Source organism: Aristolochia californica, unplaced genomic scaffold (assembly GCF_029961685.1).
Source record: "Aristolochia californica isolate CCGP_79_NKW_82.1479 unplaced genomic scaffold, dmAriCali1.0.hap1 SCAF_4, whole genome shotgun sequence".
Lineage (NCBI taxonomy): Eukaryota > Viridiplantae > Streptophyta > Magnoliopsida > Piperales > Aristolochiaceae > Aristolochia > Aristolochia californica.
Window position 1 is genome coordinate 44,514,338 of NW_027182103.1, and position 15,350 is coordinate 44,529,687.

The 15,350-nt window shown below is 39.5% G+C and overlaps 1 protein-coding gene and 1 non-coding gene across 2 annotated transcripts; one reads left to right on the forward strand and one right to left on the reverse strand.

Moving 5' to 3' along the window:
- Positions 1–988: 988 nt before the first annotated feature.
- TRNAL-AAG (transfer RNA leucine (anticodon AAG)) lies at positions 989–1,069 on the reverse strand. The gene has a single exon. It is a non-coding gene; the product is annotated as a tRNA-Leu (tRNA).
- A 1,299-nt stretch (positions 1,070–2,368) lies between these two features.
- Positions 2,369–9,498, forward strand: LOC137962701 (uncharacterized). Its single transcript, XM_068809717.1, has 4 exons — positions 2,369–2,496; positions 2,634–3,276; positions 6,279–9,111; positions 9,232–9,498. The coding sequence occupies exons 1-4, from the start codon at positions 2,465–2,467 to the stop codon at positions 9,312–9,314; spliced, it is 3,591 nt and encodes a 1,196-aa protein (XP_068665818.1). The 5' UTR covers positions 2,369–2,464; the 3' UTR covers positions 9,315–9,498.
- Positions 9,499–15,350: the final 5,852 nt, after the last annotated feature.

Genomic DNA, 15,350 nt, shown 5'->3' on the forward strand with positions numbered 1-15,350 from the left:
CTGTGATGAGAACAATTATACTCGTGGAGAATCGACAACTGAGAATTGAGACGTTGAGTCCCCCATTACTTCAGCCACGGGCACTACAGTTACCAGAGGTTCCCCCCTCCTCCCTCCTCCTCGCCGGAACTGAATACTCTCAACACATCAGTACGGGCATCGCCCTCTCTGTAGATCGTAATGAAAAAGTATTTAATTTATAGAGGTTTAAGGTCTTCTCCTATTTGCAGCACATTCTTGCGCGACGAGCTTGGTGCCATACTCTTGAAAGATGCACAAGTCCCGATTGAGAGAGAGATTGACGCAGACTGTTGCAAAAATGATAGGAACCGATAACCCAATTTGGGTAACGGAGTTGAGTGCAAAAGAGATAATACTCCTACTAGCCGCCATTATAGGGATTCCTGAGGCAATCCCCGTTTCTGCAATTTATGCTTTTAAAACGAAACGGTTCTGAGCTCTCTAGTTTACAGTGACGCCAGTTTGTAGCCTGATAGAAACCAACGATTTCACCTTTCTCTTCTACCGAATCTGTAGACCAAAAGCGTCGGCGATGGATGAAATGGGATCCTTTAGTTTTCTCTACTTACAGCAGCAAATTAAACTTAGAAACGTAAGTATATAAGGGATATCAGAACTTGATCACGAATCGAAAGCAATCTAATTGTTCTAAGCAACATGGTTGTCGTACATAAATATCCATTATATTCTTCGTTCCATGCTTCACATTACCGTCAACGAAACAAATAACGTGTCAAATCGAGGGCCTACCATGGACTCCGATGGAAATCACTGCAACTTACCGGCGACAAAAATTAATGTCTGACGCGCTCCCTTCAACAATGCATTCATCTCAGAAATTAACAACAAGAATATCAGAAAATAATTGAAATTCTGGATAGAATCGCGTAGCTCCGTAATACTTTAAAAAAGTCAAAGTTTTGTTAATGTGCGTGGAAAACATACAATTAAAAAGGTACGTCTTATTTGTTGAGAGTGGGATTTGAACCCACGCCCTTTCGGACCAGAACCTTAATCTGGCGCCTTAGACCAACTCGGCCATCTCAACATTGTGGTTACATTTGGAAAGGGAATCGTAATGAATATGCATATGTTGGCTATTCCCTATTCTTACGCTGTGAACTTCGATGCCTTCGCACGTACTGAAAATGACTCCAGAATTGTATAAAAAAGAGAGGAAGAAAGCAGCTCATCGGCTTGCCGACGACTTCATTCTAGCTGAAAATGAAACATCTTCTCAGAATATACCGTCCCTTCCATATTTACAGCTAAAGAGATTAATGTTGGTTTAGTGGATCTTCTTTTTCTTCAAATTAGAGTTTCTTTCTTTTCTATTTTAAAGGTTCTTCAACCGTTCACCACGTACCGGAGATTCTAAAGAGGTAACCTTAGCTTTGGGCTATAAAGAGGCGTTACTGTTTCCTGAAATGAGCTCCTCCAGTTTACTTCAACAGAAGTTGACGAAGAATCCCAGGTAATAATATTGTAATCCGATGCTTCCATGTTAATAAAGTTTATACGATTAGTCGCGGCTTGGAAGAATTCCTGGGCAGATATGATTTAGCGTTAATATCTGTATCTCGAGAATCGACATGCATGCAGAAAACTAAAAACAGTTGCGTTCCCGGGGTCTTCGGTTGCTTTCCTCCATACTCAAATTCGATGAAACATTGAAGGGTTTTACAATCTTAACGAATTACGAGGTCTTTAAAAAGCTAATATTCTCGTTTCTCTTATTGCATGAGTCACCCTGACCGATCTCTACGAAGAAGAGAGAAGAAGAAAAGGCTACGTAAAACCTCGTAGTCGCCATGCACGCACAGTTTGTTACAGGCTCTGCAACTTCAAATATTTCCGGTTAGCCGTTAAAGAATTCTTAGAGAATTGAAAAGAACATGGAAGTTGGTAATGCCGGAGAGACCAGCAGGGATAATGGTGCGGCAGTGTGGCGCGAAAGGGCGAAATGGGGTTACAGGGCCTCGGAATCCGTCAATAGAAAATCCAGCTTTCAGTAATTAAATTTGTTCTCAGGGATTTATGTCGTCGTCAATAGGACAGCTGTGTTGGGGTGCGGGCCCCATGTCTGCCTCCATGGGAGTTCCTGACGCTCCCACCAAAAAGCGACCATCGCTTATGCACATGGCACCTACGACAGATATCATGTGATATGATGAGCATAGTCATGCCATGTAATGGTCATCTTTTCATCTTCTCTCTCACAGGTCGCTGTCTGTCATTAATAAAAGAGCAGAGGAGGGAAATTAGTAGCGGGAAAATGGAAAGTGAAGAGAAAGCTAGCGGTTTCTGCTTCTTTTATCTCTTTTTTCGCTTCTTCCTCCTCCGAAGGGAAGGCGCGCAAAGATAAGGAATTCATGTCACTCGCGCTTCTGCTTCTTTTCAAGTACATCTCTGCGTCAGGGTGAAATCCGGTCGGAAAGAATCCATGGCGGTTTCCTTGGAGGGCTTCTCGATCAGGTAAGTGTCTCAGTCTCTCTTTTTTTTTTCTTTTTAAATTTTACTGGAAGGGACGAAATCAAATTTGATTAAGCTGTCATAGTTTTTCCATTTCTTTTTCTTTTGTGTGGTTTTTGCTTTTGAATTTCTTTCTCCAGAGAGTATGCTGTGAAGATGCGGAGTACTGATATTCGGAAAAGCTGGCCGTTCGGAGAAGCTGAAACTGATCCTCAGAGAGCCGAGATCGAGAACCTCCTTCCGCCGATGATCTGCCGGAAACATGTGTGGTGGTCAGAAGAGCTTGAGGCAGTTAAATTAAACCAATCTGAGGATCAAGGGAAGGAAAAATCGGGTACTTCGAAGAAAGAGACCAGTTTGCAGAAAGAGGATGAGCGAATTGACGAAATGGAAGCTGTGATAGGGAATTTAGGGCTTGACGAAGAGGCCGTGCTGAAGGTATGTCCGGTTTGTGAAAATTTCTCAGCTACAACAATTAACGCCATGAACGCTCATATAGATAGCTGTCTAGCCAAGGCTTCTAAAGAGGAACAGCGTCAGATGCGACTTGCCAGAGCTAAATCTAAAACACCAAAGAAACGATCTATAGTGGAGATTTTTGCTGTGTCGCCACAGGTCGAAACAATGGATGACGTCCAAGACGGATCGAATTCAGAATCAGAAGAAAAGTCTGATCTGGACGCCTTGAAGACGAAAAAGCGTAAAAACAAGAAGTTGATGACGACGAAGAAGAAGATGGAGTTAAAAAGGAGAAAGCAAATGTTGAAGAAAACGTTCTCAAAGGTACGCCGACTTCACTCAGCAATGCTAGTAGTCGTTACTATACAAATCTCCTATTATATATTTTTCTTTCCTTAGGTTTACAAAAGGCTGCAGCTTGGTCGTCGTGTTATCATTTTCATTATTTTCTGCTACTGTAAACTGAAATTGTGGCGTAAAAGCGTTGTAGAAACTGTTAGGGTATTAAGTAGACTGTGAAACGTCGTTTCTGTTCGTTTGTTGTGAATTATGGTATTTCTAGGAGGAAAAACCAATGGTGTCACGCTCGGTATTGTGGAAGTCGGAAGGAGCTGAGCATGTTGAGTGTACAGCTGTCTGACTTGTTTTTTAATATCAAAGACTCTATCAGATGTTGTAGGCTTTGATCCATAGATCTGCCCCAAAAGTGTGGCTTTTTTCTTCAGTTTTCTTTTAAGTCTGTTGTACGTCTCTCAAATTGGAACCAGCTGGAACTGAATCCTCTTCAAAAGGAACAGTGCGCGAGTGTCTTCAACTCTTCTGAACCAAGAAATGTACGCGAAAGTTTGTGGAGTTGAGACGTGCAATTGCTTACAGTCATAGTTCCGATAGTGTTTATTGACTAGATCTAGTGATTTGCTCAGAATTCGGAGATGGCCTTAGATTTAGTCTGTGGAGCGTCATAATATTCTGTGTTCATTTTTCTCCAGAAGAGACTCGTTGCATCCATGTGATGTTTGATGAGGTTTAGAACGGTGTCTGCAGTAAATAGGATTGGTAATGTTTTGAATAAACAGCATGCATGACTTTATTTGTTTCAAACCCAAATCCCATCCACAATATATGTAAATGACTTAGATGGGAAAGCATCGTTCAGAAGCAAATGTTATGTTGTTGTTGATATCAAAGAATTCTGTATGCGTTTTGTATTACCTGTTGAATCGCATATGTGATCTTGCGATTTACTTTTTGACGCCAATAAATAAATCATGTTATCGACCTTTTGTTTGTTCCTTTGTTTTTTGGTTGTTTGTACATGTAGTAGAGATGATGCTTTAGAAAGCAAGCGTTTGAACGTTTCTGAAAGCTTGTTAAATTTGAATTACATTGCATGAGGAAGTACGTCATATCACCTTTAAATCAGAGTGGTGAAACCTTCATATAATCACGTTAAGTAACTTTTATTCATTCCCCCCCCCCTTTCCATCCTTTCCTTTTCAAAACTTGAGTTCTTCTAAAATATTACAAAAGGAAAGGATTCCATGATTTGGAGTAGATGATCAACAGGGACCTATCTACGCTTCTGGTTCATAGTTCGTAATAGAGACGTGCGTGTCTAAGATTGGTTGGAACAAGTGTCTGCTGTCAATTCTTACACACTTTCTGAACTCAAAATATAAGGCTGTTTGTTCTCAATCTGCCTTGACGTTCTTTTGGTTTATTTGTCTGGACGCATCTGAATCCTGCATATATTATGGGAAAGGGGTTTTATCTATTGCTGCTCCTGTGACAGTCTTTCCGCAGAAGAATAGTTGCTCCTAATCCTTGAATCTTATATTGGTTGAACTCCAAAATAGATTCAAATTCTACATATTCATTTTTCTTGAAATTTTCTATGCTAAACTCAAGTTGTTCTTTACTTGCTAAGTTCTGTACTGCCTATATATAGATAATCTCGCAAAGCTTCCCAAGACTTTTTCTACATTTTCCTCTTTTCAGATTGTGTTCCCATGCAAGAGACAAGTTGGTCAATAATCCTTCATGTTCATGTATATCTATGGGCTTGTAGAACTTCCAAAGTATTTCCGGTTGATTATTTGGATAATGTTGATGCATTTTCTCGTCTATCCCTTATATACTACAAGAGCATGTCTTTCTACAGTTTATAGATTTCATGAAACAGGTTGCTATCATATTTCTCTTTTTAGTCATGTTCTCTATTGAAAGTAATAAGTAAACAAGGCAGCTTATGTAGCCTGTCCTATATCAGATGGTCTACCAGAAACTAGAGGTGATGCAAAAGAGAACTATGTGTACTATTACATGAAAAGCACAAAAACATGGTCGTTTGGAAGTTACTTTTCTCAAGATGCTTAAATATGAGCAACTATGGAGCTGTTGAGTAATATTTTTGGCTTAGTGCTGGATTATTAGTCTCATATTTTGTGGAGTGGGGTGCTTTTTTGCTTCGGCGGTGGTTACTTTCACTGCAGACATTGGTTAAAAACACTAGAATGATCTAGGGTTGGCATCCATATTTTCTCTTCAGTTTAGCTGGATGTCTAAGAGTTATGCTACATTGCCTTGTGATGACCCTCTGTTAATTCTCCATCTTCAAAAAAAAAAGGTATCCTAATTCTTTCTCAGGTAATTAGCATATGTATTGCCAATAAAGATGCTAGTCTGGTGATGTTTTTGCCAGGTTACATTTGCATGCTGCTTCTGATCTGGCCAATACTGGCTTAGTTTGCTTAGTCTGATGATAATTTGTCCTTTGGGTTTTGATTACTATGGAAGTTCTTTGGTTGGACTCCTTTTCTTTGTAACTTTAACACTTCTACTGCATATTGAAAACTTCAGCCTTGGATTTATTGTTCATTTGAAGCTACTTAATCTTGGTCCTTGTTGACCAAGTAAATTGACTTGTGTCAGATGTTGCAAATTTGTGATGTGAGAACAGAAATGCTTTGTCTTGTCCGCTAGTTAATGTGTATATTTTATTGAAACTCTTATGCTAAAAGGCCTCATTTCTCATTTTCTGCAGTCAGTTTAATTGTGTTCTTGTTTTGCCGATTGCCATATTTTTTTATCATGTTTTGTGTCTGTGATACACATATGAACTGATGCAGGAATGGTAATGATCTTTTGCATAAAGCTGGTTTCTTTCTTAATACTAGTTACAGATTCTATTGTCTAGAATTTAAAACTATTGAAGACTACCATTGATTCTCTCTAATTTCTAATATTAAACTTCAAATGATGTATATACAAAGTTAAAAGCCACATTGATATGGCTCTTATCTTCTTTTCTATTTTTTGTTCCTCAGGAAAAATTTCAAAAACTCAGAATGCCATGTGGACTAGATATCTCAAGGTTAATAAAAGGCTCATCACATAATAAAGGACAAGGAAGGAATCCTCCCGGTACTGTAGGCAGGCGAAAGAAGATGTCATCAAAATTGATAAGTCGGTGCCAGAAAAATCAGAACAAAATGAATGATGCTTCCAAATTGATCAATCAGGGTAAAGATTTTGTGGTTCCAAAGTGCAGTACTCGGAAGAACCAAACTGCATTTAGTCCAGACCAGAAGTTTCCGACAAAGAGCATTTTGAAGGGTACTAATCCCTCTCGCATGCCACATTTAATTAGACATGTCAAATTTTCAGGTAACGATGACATTATTGGGCCCTCACAGAAATGCTTTTCTTCCCTTGAGCTGCCTCAAATGCAAACCCTTCCTGAAGTATTTCCTAATATAGCCAGCCAATCAATGGAGAGTGGTGGGAACTTATCCGTTATGAATAAAGTCACTGGGAGAAATTCAAATGTTGGTGATGTTGAAGTGAGGTTTAGTGATTCAAGTGATTTCCATTCTTTAAATGAAAAGAACCATTTAGGTAGTGTCTATGGTCATGTGATGCCTTTTTCTTGTGGTGATTCTGTGGACCTAAATCAGACCTTTCAAAGTCATGATAGTTTGCATCTGTTTAATCCAAGCAGCTCAACTTTGTCACTGAACATTTCTTGCTCTGCCAATTCAAAGCTTCCAAATCCTGTTCATGGAGAATCTATAGATGTTTCAAATGTGGAACCTCTGGTAGGAAGGAGTGGTTTCTGGAGAACTGTTTCAACCAGAAAGCAGCTTGAATGTTTTGGTTCTTCACCATCAAATTCTACTTCAGCAATTTCTCTGGAACCGAAGGCCAGAAATGCAATTTCACAGGCTTCTTTGTCATCTCTTGTGAGATACAGGGATACAAATGAGAAGCAGCCAAACACTTCTTATGCTGTTGAGCACACGTCAAACTCTTGCTCTCTGCCATGCCCACCACGGCTTCAAGTTGCTCCGAAAGATCTCATGAGTGATTTATATTCACCACCGGATGTGAAGGAAAATTTAACGTATATAAGTATGCAGAATGGAGAATCAAGACTTGGGTCCACTCCAGTATCTCTCTTCAGAGATAAGTCGTTTGAAGAGGAGTTTATTGGTTTGCCTCTTAATTCACAAGGTGAACTGATCCAGTTGCACTCAAACAACAAGGTTAGGTTCAACCAGCTGTTTAGAAAGCAAGGTGTGACAAATGGTTCTACTGGATGCCTCCCAATGAACAATCAGATGGAGTCCCTGAGTATCATGGCTCTCCCAGACATGCAGGAGAATCTTGAAGGCGTGGCTCAAGTGGTAGGGCAGAAGCCCTTAAAATATACTGTTCCGAGACTCTCTGGGTTAGGTATGACTAACTTGGAAAGTTTTGAAAGACCAGAATCCATGTACAGAGAGCTGAACCTGATGAATATATCAACTCAAGGACTTAGAGAAGATAACAGGTGTCATGAAAAGATTAATATCAGCGAAACTGTTCAAGAAAGGGGCAATACTTATGCTTGTTCTCAACCTTCTCACCATCCAACTGTCAGATTGATGGGCAAGAATGTCACACTTGGTCGAACTAATTCAGAAGGACAACTTTTTGATGGCAAGATAGGGACTGGTAAAGAGATCATTACAGATCATATCTCTCCTGCAGTAAATTTCTCTCAGAGTTTCATGCCAAGGCACCATACTCCTTCAGTATCCAGCATATCGAAAGAAAGTGGAAGCAGTTCCATAGATGCTCAGAGGACTCCAAATCCATCAACATTCTTCCAAATGAGAACAGTTCGGCCTAATTTTTCTCATACATTCATGAATTACATACCCCATCAGATAACTAGAAACCATCTTCAACCCACAAATGATAATGTTTGTTTGGAACTGCAGCATCTTATTCCTTGGAAGCCTTCAGGAAATTGTATCTCTGGAACTAATTCTGTCAGAATGGGTCATGAAAACCAGATACCCATGACCTATACGCAGAATCACCGACAGAGTATGGTTCACGAATTCCCATTTCCAAATCATGATTCTCTGGGTTTCCAGCAAGATGTGCCCCGGTGCTCTTCCCCAAGCCTTCCTCGGTGGCTTCAAGCAGCAACACAGCAGAAAGAGACCCCTCATACTTCTCCATCTCAACCTCTTCAGTCAATTACTAAACAGAAACACATATTGACCTCAGGAGCAAATCTTCCCTCTTTCCAGGCTCCATATATATCATCCAGTCTGTCTTTTCATTCTCATGCTTCCAGCACCTCTCTCTCTAGCTCTCAGACTTCATGTATTATTCATGGCTTATCACCCTTTCCTGCTGTTCCTGGTCTGAAAAGCATACACGGAAGTGGATTCGGGAATGAAAGAGAGACGGGGTTTCTAGCAGATGGCAGTGGGGCAGATCACACTAAGGTAATTAGGAAGAGGCCTGCGTCTAAAGCTATTGACTCCAGAAAATCCTCCAAGAAACCCAAATTAGGGGGGCAAGAAGTCTCAGGGTCTGCAGTAGCGTTGAGCACAAAAGAAGACCTTGGGTGTGAGCAATATGATGCAGGAACATATAGGGGTCAAATTGTGGATCTAAGTATTTATGAGTTGGAGTCTGAAAGGGAAGCAATCAGAAATTCATCAGGAACCGAATATTCAAAAGCGGATAATATATCAAGATTGGGGCCCATCAAACTGAGTGCAGGGGCGAAGCATATCCTGAAACCTCGTCAGAATATTGATGAGGATAATTCAAGGCCAATTCATGCAACAATTCCTTTTGCTGGGATAACTGGTTCAGGTAAGTTGCCAGTTTTCCTGAAAAAAACAGCACAAATTTATAGGTTCTAATGTGAAATGGGAAAATGTCAATGAAGGCAATGAATTTCTGAAAGGTGTCATATTCTAATTATTTCCGTAGGGATGGGGTACCTGAAAGAGAAAAGACAACGCGAGGAAACACATCATAAACAGACACTGCAAAATGTGGCTCCATTTTATTGAATTAGGGATGTACATTAAAGTTGTGTTATTCAGGTTAGAATTCCTTGTTTTCGTGATTTGAGTGTGCGGTCATGTTGTTTAACATAAAAGTATATCAACTGCTAGAGATTGCTTCTTCTTTGAAACTGGATTCTATTGTAAATAATCTGACATTTCCTTTTTCCTCCCGTATTTGGTAAAGCAGCGTGGGATGTTGGCAAATGCTTATCAAGTGGATATACTTGTCAAAGATTGAAGTACTCTGATCCCCTTATATATTACTGTAACAGTGAGGCGAGTCTCTGGGGAAGCTCTTCCATTACATTCATTGGAATCTCCTTACTGTACAAATTTTGCACTCTCAATTCGAAGCACAATGTTCCTCTCTGACATTGTTCATGATCTCTCTTGCCCTGTTCGTGAATAGCAATCGAACTTGGGCGAGAGAATGAGAGCTAAGAACGACGGGGAAGTCTTATCATTCGGGAGATGAGGGAAAGCTGTAGCCCGCCAAAGACAGGAACCTCTGACTTTCCAAGGTAAAGCATGCCATTTGAGCCCATCGCTCGCACGGAGGATGGAAATGGTACTAGACGGACTGTCGCAAGAAGTCGCACTTTGGAGGAAACTTTTTACAGAACCTAATCCAATGACATACATGGGTTTTGCGCCACGAAAGAGAAGGCACGACACCCCTTACGTCAAAAGAGATACTCCCCTTGATAGCCTCGGGGGTGAGCGGAATGTGATGAAGTCAAATGTGTTAGGATTCTCCAGCCGGAAAAAAAGGTCAAATTTGAAGCCTTTCCCAGAATTTAGAGAAGTAAAAGAGGGAAAGATGGTGATGTTATGATAACGGGGGAGACTTATTCCCGGAAAGCGTCGACTTTTGTTTGTGTTAGCCTTTCCCACCGACCGACTGTGTCGTTAGTCGTGGCTTCCTTTAACAAATGTCTAAAATTTGTTAAGCGGCTGTGGGCCCTCCACTCCATACTTCCGGGAATAAGCAGAGCAAACATTCAAGTATCACCATCGATTAATGCTACAAAGTTTTACTTACCATTACCTAATATGGTTACGTGATCTTTTGGTCTTTGTATTAATAGGAAATTAATAAAAATAATAACTCAATTTATTAAAATAATATAACTTAATTAATATATAAATAAATCATAGATAAATTATTACTTATAAAATAAAATAAATTTACTCAGTAATTTAAATCAATTATATAAATTCAAGAGAAATTAATTTGATTATATTAATTAAACTACAATAATAATAAGAACACTCACTTGAACTATTTAATCTATATTTTTTGTAAAATTATATTTATTAATTATAATTTAAATTAAATATATTATAATTAAATAAAAATAACTATTGTTAAATATATTATATTTTGGTTTTTTCATATATTTTTTATATTAAATTTGTACCATCAATCACCTTCCTCAATGCTCACAAGTACCACTCTTCAAACTGGTTGACTGACGCACACAAATCTAATTACAGATATCTTCCGTATCCCGACTAACCCTAGAGCAAACAGCTGATCTGGTTTCGCCTCCACTGTGTTCTCCATCCAAGCGCAGCTGCTACAAGTTAAATCGGAAATTTATCAATTTGCTCCTAGAATTGAATATACGAATACCGAATGTCCCAAATAAAATACGGTACTGAACCCACACAAAGAAATGCACACCAAGTCTTTCCTGACTGAGCTGCAGTACCAAAATTTCCTTCTGCGGTTCAATCAATGCGTAAATTTACGAGACCCGCACTGTCTGCATCCAATTAATGCTTTCAAAGTTCATTGTTACTCCAGAAATGGAAAATCTTTTATTGGATGACGGGGGAATATCACCGAAAGACGTTTTTGTCAACAAGATGTTTATTGCTGAAGGATCGTTGTCCTCTTTGTCTGGACAATTCAAGTCTATATGACAAGTCGCTAATTACCAAAAAAAACGAAAAGGATTGTTCATTTACCCTCTGTGTGGACGATGGAATCTATCACTGCGTTTCTCTCTTTTTTGCAGCAAGAAAGTTCAAGTCGGATCGATTCAGTTATATATTACACCGAGTTCAAGGGATAGCAAAACCATGGCCCATTTGGTGCACCGACTAGACCATTTTGTTTTTTACTAAGAAATGTGTTTTCCCGATGAGCTAGAAGGAACGATGATCCATGACGTGTAGGGTAACTGAGGTTATGGTTGTGGTGAGAGATTCGATCAAATCTCATGTGTTGAACCATTCAAAGCAGGAAGACAAGCTCGCCTGTAATTTTAATGGCGGTTGCCCGCCTTGTGTTCCTGCTACGTCCCTGTTTCATCCCTATGATTGATTCCTGTGGTTGTTTATGTTTGACGGCCATGCAGAATAACTTGCAAATGCAAACAAAAAAAGAAAGAGATAGCAATCATTACAAGGAGCTCATCATCCCGAGGAAGGGTCGCATAGAATCTAGAGTTCAAACTTGCCTATATTCAAGCTGGGTTTCATTTAAATATTTTGAACTCGAATTTTAGCTGAGCTCAGCCTAGAGCCTAAAATTATAATCGAGTAAAAATTACATATCAAATAAATTATATATAAAATTATACATGTATTTTACATAAAATTGGACAAAACCTATGTACATAATACCTACATAAAATTGTCTGTACATTCATACTCCATTCAAAATGGTGATGGTATTTAATATGAAAAAACAAATGATCTATTTCGTCAAGAACATCAAAAAGTAATATCTAAATGAACCCAAGTGATGCCAATCAATCACTTTGGCTCTATCAAGGATGTGATCGCCTTGACTATAGACACAATTGTTCCATTAGAGGACGATCTTCTTCCACGAAACAGGGTGTTGTTTAATCTTCCATACTCTTTCACCTACAAGAAACTAAGAAGGCTCACGACGTCTGTGCCTAAACTAATACCTAACAAAACTAGTACAACACCGCAACTGGCTTATTCTGAATGATTGAATTGTTTGATAATCATCAGGGACCAATCATATGCTTCTTAGTTTTCTCACAAAGAAATGGGATAATCTATGAGACATATCCAATTGTGATGGATAAGTCTTGATGCTTAATTTGATTCCTTTGCAAAACTACCAATTTTTTATACTAAAAATTGTAAATTTTGGCGGTGGTACGTCCAAATATAAGCAAAGCTCAACAAAGTAACGTAGCATTCAAAGTGAAGAGCATTCGATAGTAAGATGACTAGGAAGTTGATTTGATGTCATTGATGTTAGATATGTTTTTGACACATCAAGCTGAAATAAGACTTCTACGCAATGCAAAATAATGTACTAAGAATTCATCTTAATGTGTTCTAACATCTATCCATCTCCTTTAATGGTAAGACTGAAGAAATTCCCAAGGAATTACAAAAAAAGGAAGAAAAAATCTAAACTAGACAAACCTCCTTCAATCATCTAATTGTTTTAGCTCTGCTCTCAGTTCCTCAATTTTACGCATTCCGCCTCTTCATTGAAATAAGCAGTTTATTTTGATTCCAATGCCATCTCAATCTCCTCGCGAGCTTCTGCAAATTGGGTCAAGAGACTCAAGCAGCTAGAGAACAAAAAATGACAAAATTTTAAAATGGATAAGGAAGGCACGTTGGGGTTTGCGGGTGAAAGAAGTCTTGAAATGATTTGCTTTTGTTGAAGAACAAGGTTTTGTAGAAGAAAGGAAGATAAGGGTTTCGAAGGTTGTCGAAAAGGTATATCTGGAGATAAAATTTCAGAGTAAGCAAGGTCGAGTGGGAAGCATTATTGAGAGTTGAGAGAAGAAAATGAAGATAAAAGGTATGGAGGGCGGTGGCAGCTTCCGAGAAGGATTTCAAGCCTCTCGAATCCTTGCAAAATCGAAGCCTGAAGACAATTCAAGAGAGGAAGGTTTGAGGCAATTAAGGTTTAGGCCCGAAATTTTCCGTTCAGTAACAAACCGGCTTGCAAACTGTGGTTCACTTGAACTTGGCTCGTTTACTTAAACGAACCTGAACCTGTACTCGAATTCGGGATTTATCGAGCCAAACCGAACCAAGCTCGAGCTGTTCCCCAAGTGCCTCGGTTCCATGCCACCCCTAATCCCAAGCTTATTCAAAAGTAAATAAAAAGGAACAACCAAAGTTATAGCCTTTTCAAATAGGCTTGCTTTGTTTGGTGTCTATAAAAATATTTGCATAAATTAAAAGTTTCCGGGCTAATTATTTTCTAATCTCTTGTGCTGTTTTTTTTTTTTTTTTCAATAAGACATGCTTATTCGAGTATCACATACATCTGAACAACAAAATGTATCTTCTTCTAAAGATATTTTCGATACTGTTCTACTTCTGAATGCAACAACGACGACGAGTCCAACATCTAAAGTACCTTAAAATTGCCGAGAACGACAACGGCGTCCGTTGTTTCAGGCGAGGTTGGCTACTTCTCTCGGGATCCAAGACAGGAGAGATTTTTGCTGGTCTCCGCTTCCTTTGGAGACTACACACCTTCGTGTATGTCTGCTCTTTTCGCGTCTTCCCTCGAACAACAGAGTTCACGCTTTTCTGTCTCCTTTCATGGGACCAGAGAGCTCCCTTCATGAGCTACCGCAATGTTCTACTCATCCTGGATTCCCAGTTATCTTCTTCTTCCTCCTGCCTCCTTCATCTATCGAGATCCCCTGAAGTTTTAATCCAAACAGCCAGGAGGCAAAACGGGACGACGGGCTCTCAGCCTGGTGGATCGTGAACGAAACCCATGTCGCCGCTCAAACTGAAGAGTTTCTTTAAATCGAGTTGATAGAGATTTTTTACTGATATAAAGCTGGTCGTCTACAGGAGAGATTAGACTGATCCTCACCCCCAACAGAGTGACAGAATGTTTGTTTGCATTTTTATCTACGTTGGCCGTATCAATGATGCGGAGTCGAGAGATCCAACTGCCTGCAAGAGCAGATCAGTCATCCGTACGTACGTGCGACAATCAGGGCTACTTTCGTCTTTCCGGTGTACGATCTCATTTATTTCCCTCCCCAAAAGTCGATATCACGATTGTTTTTAATATTTAATTGGGTTTTGTTTTTTAGGCGGAGAATCGCTGTCGTCCAGTTCGACACAGCTTTTTTTTTTCTTTCCTCTTTTTCATGCCATACATTGAACATACCATTGCCATCATTTCTCCATGCATGTTATTGGTCTCATGTCAAGTGACATGATAGGAAGAGACTGATGTGATGCAGCAACCATTCACGTGCAGTCATTCCCTCTTCGCAGACGAATATATTTTTCCCTTCTTTTACGAGTTGCAACTCGCTTGCAATTCAAATCCCCTTAAAAAGCATTTAACTGATTTGAACTCTGAAGCCACGCCATGAATCCACCCTTCATTATAATCATTCTCCGGCCTTTCTTTTCTTTTCCAGAGGCGATGGGAGAGTCTCTCAGTCTGCTTTGGAGAGAGGTACATTTGTTTCTACTGCCAATCACCAACAACTCCAATCAGTTCAGCACAACGGACCCATCGTTGATTTCTCGATTATGTTTGTTTTTTTTTTTTCCAGTCGGTATTCTTTCCTCCTTTCCCGAATCACAGGATCGAGTTGTTTAACAGAGTGGTGCTTGCTTGAGGTCTTGAGAATCGCTTTTGGTTGTTTTCAAGTTAATTTCCGCACTTGACAGCGTGAGGAAAGTCACTAGATTTTAATCTATTCTTTTGGGAGCTGAGGTGGGTTGGGGAGAGAAAGCATCCGGAGAGTACGAGGATGGAGAGAGCATAATTAACTTTAATACTTCATAACTAAGGCTACCAAACAGGTGATGTTTTCCAGTAAAATAATGCAAACTTTTACAGAAGAAGGGCAGCTATCGAGGATCTACTTTTTCACCCTCGAAAAGTTTCTAAAATATACTAACTGCTGAGATGGTAATGATGGCCATAAAAGAGATAGATCAAGAAAAGGAGAGACGTGGGGCGTCTAATTGGTAGGGGAGGGCGGTTGTCAATCAAAAGAAACAGTATCTTTTGATGAAATCTTACTGGGATTACAATTTGTT

Excerpts from the sequence above, each read along its gene's own strand:
- LOC137962701 (XM_068809717.1), top strand. The coding sequence starts at position 2,465 with ATGGCGGTTTCCTTGGAGGGCTTCTCGATCAG. Across the intron at positions 2,497-2,633 it reads TTGGAGGGCTTCTCGATCAG|AGAGTATGCTGTGAAGATGC; the intron begins GTAAGTGTCTCA and ends TTCTTTCTCCAG. Across the intron at positions 9,112-9,231 it reads TGCTGGGATAACTGGTTCAG|GGATGGGGTACCTGAAAGAG; the intron begins GTAAGTTGCCAG and ends TTATTTCCGTAG.